The sequence below is a fragment of the Eriocheir sinensis genome, unplaced genomic scaffold (assembly GCF_024679095.1).
Source record: "Eriocheir sinensis breed Jianghai 21 unplaced genomic scaffold, ASM2467909v1 Scaffold1929, whole genome shotgun sequence".
NCBI lineage: Eukaryota > Metazoa > Arthropoda > Malacostraca > Decapoda > Varunidae > Eriocheir > Eriocheir sinensis.
The window spans coordinates 1-5,979 of NW_026111327.1; the positions used below are offsets into that span (position 1 = coordinate 1).

A 5,979-nucleotide genomic window follows, 5' to 3' on the forward strand; every position below is an offset into this window, starting at 1 on the left:
ATAATAATGATACAGAATAATGCAGATTCTTAAGAAATGAGTGTTTCCCAGATTCAATTCGAAAAACATATATGTATAAAATATCCAACTTACTGGAAATGCAAGTTGCAGAATTCATCTCGATACAGGCGACCTTCATTCCGCTGACCAGCTGGAAGTGGCGGCACAACTTGCACACCTTCAGGTTGTGCCATGGCAAGATCCACTTCTTCAGCGTTAGGTTGAGCCGCATCGAGAGGAATGGGAATATTCCTGTCCTTGCAGATGTTGTGGAGCATGCCGCATACATGTATCAGCTTGCACACCTTCACCGGGGGAGTTACTCGGACCTCGCTGTGTAGGACATGAAAGCGGCGCTTGAGCTGTCCTATTCCCCGTTCCACAACACTCCGTGTCCGTTTGTGGGCCCTAAAAGAAAATACAAATAATAATGGCAGTCAATATTAAGTACTTATGTTCCATTAACTATGGGTAAATTCACTACTTGCCATACCTAGCTTGACTAAATTTGATTTTGCTTGACTAAATTTGACTGTCCTTGACAATTTTTTTTCAGTTTAACCCGGTAGCAGCGGGGATCATGTTTCTTAACCCGAGAACGTCGACAGACCCTTTTTAGGGCTTTGATGAGTCGTGGCTGTGGTTATGAGAGGAGTACTCTGATGTACATTCCATGCTCTTTTTTTAGTCTCAAAATGTAGAGTAATTTTGTCATTTCTCAGGCACTTCTCGGCTTTCCCATAGCCAAAGCCCACGGGTTAATGGTCCCTCCAAGCGAGAAAAATGAGAAAAAATCACCCCTCACACAAACCATTTCATAATATATATCAGAGCATTTGTGATCAGATTATGTATCATCTATTTTGAGGGGTTTATAACATGGCACAAATTTGGCCTGTCGCTGCTACACGGTAAAGCCACAAATTTGGCCCGTCGCTGTTACCGGGTTAATTACATTTTTTAAATTGAAATCTATTTTTAAAAATTTGAGTCAACTTTTGTAATTTGAAAGTCAAGTGTTTTAATTTAAAAGTCAACTTTTTAAATTTGGTCAACTTTTTTACTAGGAAAATCAACTCTTTAAAATTCTGACATTTTTTTTCATTTAAAGATCTTTTTCTTTAAATTTGAAGGTGAAAAGGTGTATTATTTTCTTTAAATCTGATGTACTTATTATTAACGTCATTAATTATTATTTAAGCTGATATAATATGTGTATTATTTGTTGCCAGTTAATCTAGATTAGGTTGAGTTTTTTCCTGATTTATTTGCTAGTTTCATTTTTTTTATTATTCTAAAATGAACTTAAATAATTAAGTTTTTTTCGATCAGTCGAAACTTAGCCTAACCTATTATCCGAACTCTGTATATAATAGGTAGCTGTTGTGATTGGCTCAGTTTGCTAATTGCACCTGGTAGTGCGTGGCATGTCAACTCTTACAAAATTTTTAGCGGATCTCACATTCAACATGTTTATTGTAAGAAACTATACTGATACCCAAAAGAAATATAAAGACAATCTACTCACCTATTATAGCGTGACTGAGGTCCAGGCAGAGGTCGCAGGTAAGGTGTCAGGAGCCATGGCTTGCTGGGATAGCCACTGTCTCCCAACAAGTGACTACCTGGTGGCACATGCCCTCTCTGGAACAATTCTGCCACTCCACAGCCATTCAAAATACGTGCATCATGCACTGAGCCAGGCCACTTCGCTAGGATATCCAGTATTCGATAGTTGGCATCAAATATGACCTGCACATTAATACTGTGATATCCCTTGCGGTTGACAAACACGTCTTCCTCCTCCTTTGGTGCCACAATCCTTACGTGTGTCCCATCAACGACACCAATAACCCCGGGAAAATTTGCAATGGTGAGGAAGTCTGCCTTGTTCGCCTCAGTAACGTCTTGGGTGGTGGGGAAGCTGATGAACTGCTTGAGAATATTGACGTTTGCAAGGGCGTCAATGGTCTGGGTGATGGCTCTGCTGATGCTGGGCTGTGATGGGCCGAGGTCGTCGCTGCTACACATTTGCATTTTTCCCGTGGCAAGATACCGCAGTGTGATGATCACCTTCATCTCCGGGGTGAGTGGGTTTCTCCTCTTGGTGTCACTTGACAAGGCTTCCCTCACAAGATTAGTGACGTACAAAATACCTTCCTTGTCAAATCTGTATCTTCTGATAAGCTCAGCATCGCTGAGCTCGTTCAGTACGTCTCTTCTTCGAAAAGGCTGGGGAGCGTGTTGACGTGGGGCTGCCATGTTGACGCGCTTCTGACGGTCATAAGCAGAGTTATGACAGGGTGAACCCGACCTCAGCGTCCCGCGCAATTTTATGGTCGTCCATAAGAGTTTATGGTCGACCATAAGAGTTTCTGACGGAGTTATGTCTGAAATGCGCCATTTTGTTCCGCTATGACCGTCAGAAGAAGTTATGACGGTATGTAGAATGCCTTACCAAAGCTGAAGGGGTAAGGTTGTCGCTTCCCGGCCTCCCAGACACACACGCGATTTATTCTTTTTTGCCATTATTTCTCAAGCTGTAATCATGGGAGGGGTAAAGAAGCACGTGTTGAAGATGCGCAAGAAAGCGGAGACGGCCAGGGAGTGTAAAAAACGAAAAGTTAGAAGAGGAAGAAGACATCAGTGTTCCAGCCACGCCACCTGCCTCCACCGCGGCGACTCCAATCACCTCCAACCCAACAGCCTGTACTCCAAGCACGTCTACCCAAAGCACCTCCACTCCAAGCCCCTCCACCTCATCTGTTAAAAGGAGAAGATTAGAAGTTTGTCAGTCGTCACAGATGCTAGCAGTTGAAGATGAAAATATTATATTTAGAAAAAGTTACCTGCAAGAAGAGGCTAACCTCCGACAAATTGTTATCTGCATGCCTCCTTGGAAAAATACAAAACGTGAATGAGCACTTGCATTCACGTATCTGTGATACTGCTCAAAGTATAAGAATGCAAACAAAAACATTCTGGAATATGCTATTGGGCAAGCTGTCTTAGAGTACAACGTCGGGTATGAAGACGGATTTGTGCTTCCTCTCTTTGCACCACCATACACTCAAATACAGCAGTCATCCATCAAAATACGTGGCAGGAGGCGTGAGTGTATGCGTGTGGTGAGAAAACGTAAACAAGAAAGACATGACAGGCGTGACTACGGTGCAGGAGAGTTTTAAATATGGCGACACATTCTTTTTAAACTTTAAATGGCTCTCCTGTAAAATTTATTTTTCCAACCATTAGTGAGCCATATCTCTGGTATGAATTGACCGATTTTGTTAATTTTTGCTTAGTTTTGAAGAGAATAAAATTTCCTTTTATTTGGTTAGCTTTTAATAAAGTATACTATGACTGACATTTTTGTTTGATTTTTTCTACCACAATTTTACAGCATTTATCCATAAGTCAAAATAAAAAATCATTTAAAAAACATAGATGAGAGTTAGATGAAATATGGGTTTACCAAGCTGTTACCAAGACTCTAATCTTTCATTTCTTGCCAAGCTAAATGATCTTTCATTTCTTGCTATGCTAATTGATATGGAAAGATTGACTTTAGCGGTATGTATTTTTTTTTATAATATCATATTCACTATCAAAAAATATTCATTACACCATCTTCGGTGCATGGGAATTTCATAATATTTTCAGGATATATACTCTATTTGAAGGTGTAAGTATACATAAGTTCACTAGATAATTGAACAATTCTGAAAACACGTTCACCTATAAAACCCGGTAGCAAATCCTAAGGGCTACTGACAACTGTGCGTGCGGTGTCACCCTCGAGATGCATATTATTGATACTGCCTGTCGGAGGCTCTGCCCGAGCAGGTGAAGCTAAGCGCTACCGACAACATTGCGTGCGGTGTCACCCTCGAAATGCATATCATCAATACTGCCTGTCGGAGGCTCTGCCCGAGCGGGTGAAGTTAAGGGCTACCGACGACATTGCGTGCGGTGTCACCCTCGAGATGCGTCAACGCCCGGAGAGTAGTCACCATCACGTAAAGAGAGAGGGGTCGCTGCATTGAAGGCTGATTGCAGCTTATGCCGTGTAACTTCTCATAAAAGAGAGGGGGTTGCACGAGCTGTCGAAGCTTTGCCGACGATTATGAATACTGCACGTCGGATGCTCTGCCCGATGCAGCAGTAATTAACATGCACGCGCTGTCGACGCTCTGCCGACGATTATGAATACTGCGCTGTCGACGCTCTGCCGACGATTATGAATACTGCATGTCGGATGCTCTGCCCGATGCTGCAGTAATTAACATGCACGCGCTGCCGACGCTCTGCCGACGATTATGAATACTGCATGTCGGATGCTCTGCCCGATGCTGCAGTAATTAACATGCACGCGCTGTCGACGCTTTGCCGACGATTATGAATACTGCACGTCGGATGCTCTGCCCGATGCAGCAGTAATTAACATGCACGCGCTGTCGAAGCTTTGCCGACGATTATGAATACTGCACGTCGGATGCTCTGCCCGATGCAGCAGTAATTAACATGCACGCGCTGTCGATGCTCTGCTGACGATTATGAATACTGCATGTCGGATGCTCTGCCCGATGCTGCAGTAGTTACCGTGCACGCGCTGGCGACGCTGTGCCGACGATTATTGATACTGCATGTCGGAAGCTCTGCCTGATCAGACGGAAACTAAGGGCTACCACGACATTGCGTGCGGTGTCACCCTCGAGATGCGTAACCGTAGTTACCTTCAAACGTGATTTTTTGCCAGTCTGCTCGTATTAGCTTTGATATAGAGCTCACTCACACTGTCGGGAAGCTCAAACGGTCTCTTCGCGGCTATGAGTGGCTTGGACTGGCTATCATGACTACCATTAATAATAATAATATTATTATCATTTCATATTATGTTATTATTGTGTTTGCCAATGCGATCAGCCTTCAATGCAGCGACCCCTCTCTCTAACTTCGGTTGTAGGTAAGCTACTTGAGGGCATAATTAGAGACAAAATTGTGAGTTACCTTGAAAGCCACTCATTGATTGGGGACTCACAACATGGCTTCCGAAACAAAAGATCCTGCCTATCAAACCTATTAACCTTTTATAACGACCTCTTCACTGTTTATGACGTAACCAAATCACTGGACGTAGTCTATCTTGATTTCCAGAAAGCGTTTGATAAAGTCCCGCATCATAAATTACTTTACAAATTAAAGCAAATAGGTATTGACGGTCAAGTAAACCAATGGATCGCGAATTGGTTGAGCAACAGACAACAAAGAGTAGTGATTGACGGATTTAACTCAGAGTGGGCGCCTATCACTAGTGGCGTCCCTCAGGGCTCGGTCCTTGGCCCAGTGCTCCTCATTATTTACATCAACGACGTGGATGTTGGACTCAATAACCGCATTAGTAAATTTGCAGACGACACAAAGATTGGTAACTCGGTTCTCACTGACGAAGACAGGCAAAGCCTCCAAGAGGATTTGCACAAAATTTCATCTTGGTCGGATAGATGGGAGATGCCCTTTAACGTAGACAAGTGCCAGGTCCTTCAAGTTGGAACGAGGAATAAGAAGTTCGAATACGAAATGCGCGGCGTTAAACTCAAAAGCGTTCAATGCGTCAAAGACTTGGGGTCAAAATCGCGTCAAACCTCAAATTCTCACAGCAATGCATCGATGCAGCAAATAAAGCGAACAGAATGTTGGGCTTCATTAAAAGAAACTTTGTATTCAAGAATAAAGATGTAATACTCCCGCTCTACAACAGTTTAGTCAGACCCCACTTGGAATATGCGGTACAGTTTTGGTCCCCCCACCATGCAAAGGATATTGCTAAATTAGAAGGTGTTCAGCGTCGGGCAACGAAAATGATCCCTTCCTTGCGCAACAAATCCTACGAAGAAAGGCTTTCTACCCTTAACATGTTCTCTCTTGAGAAACGTCGCCTCCGAGGAAAACTGATCGAATGTTTTAAAATACTTAATG

General features: G+C 43.1%; 1 protein-coding gene across 1 annotated transcript; it reads right to left on the reverse strand.

Moving 5' to 3' along the window:
* Positions 1-93: 93 nt before the first annotated feature.
* On the reverse strand, positions 94-2,463 carry LOC126990715 (putative nuclease HARBI1; the record flags this gene model as incomplete). Its single annotated transcript, XM_050849393.1, is given in 2 exon segments — positions 94-408; positions 1,529-2,463. Coding segments are annotated over 2 exon segments (1,154 nt in total), but the record flags the coding sequence as incomplete, so codon positions are not given.
* Between the last annotated feature and the right edge of the window lie 3,516 nt (positions 2,464-5,979).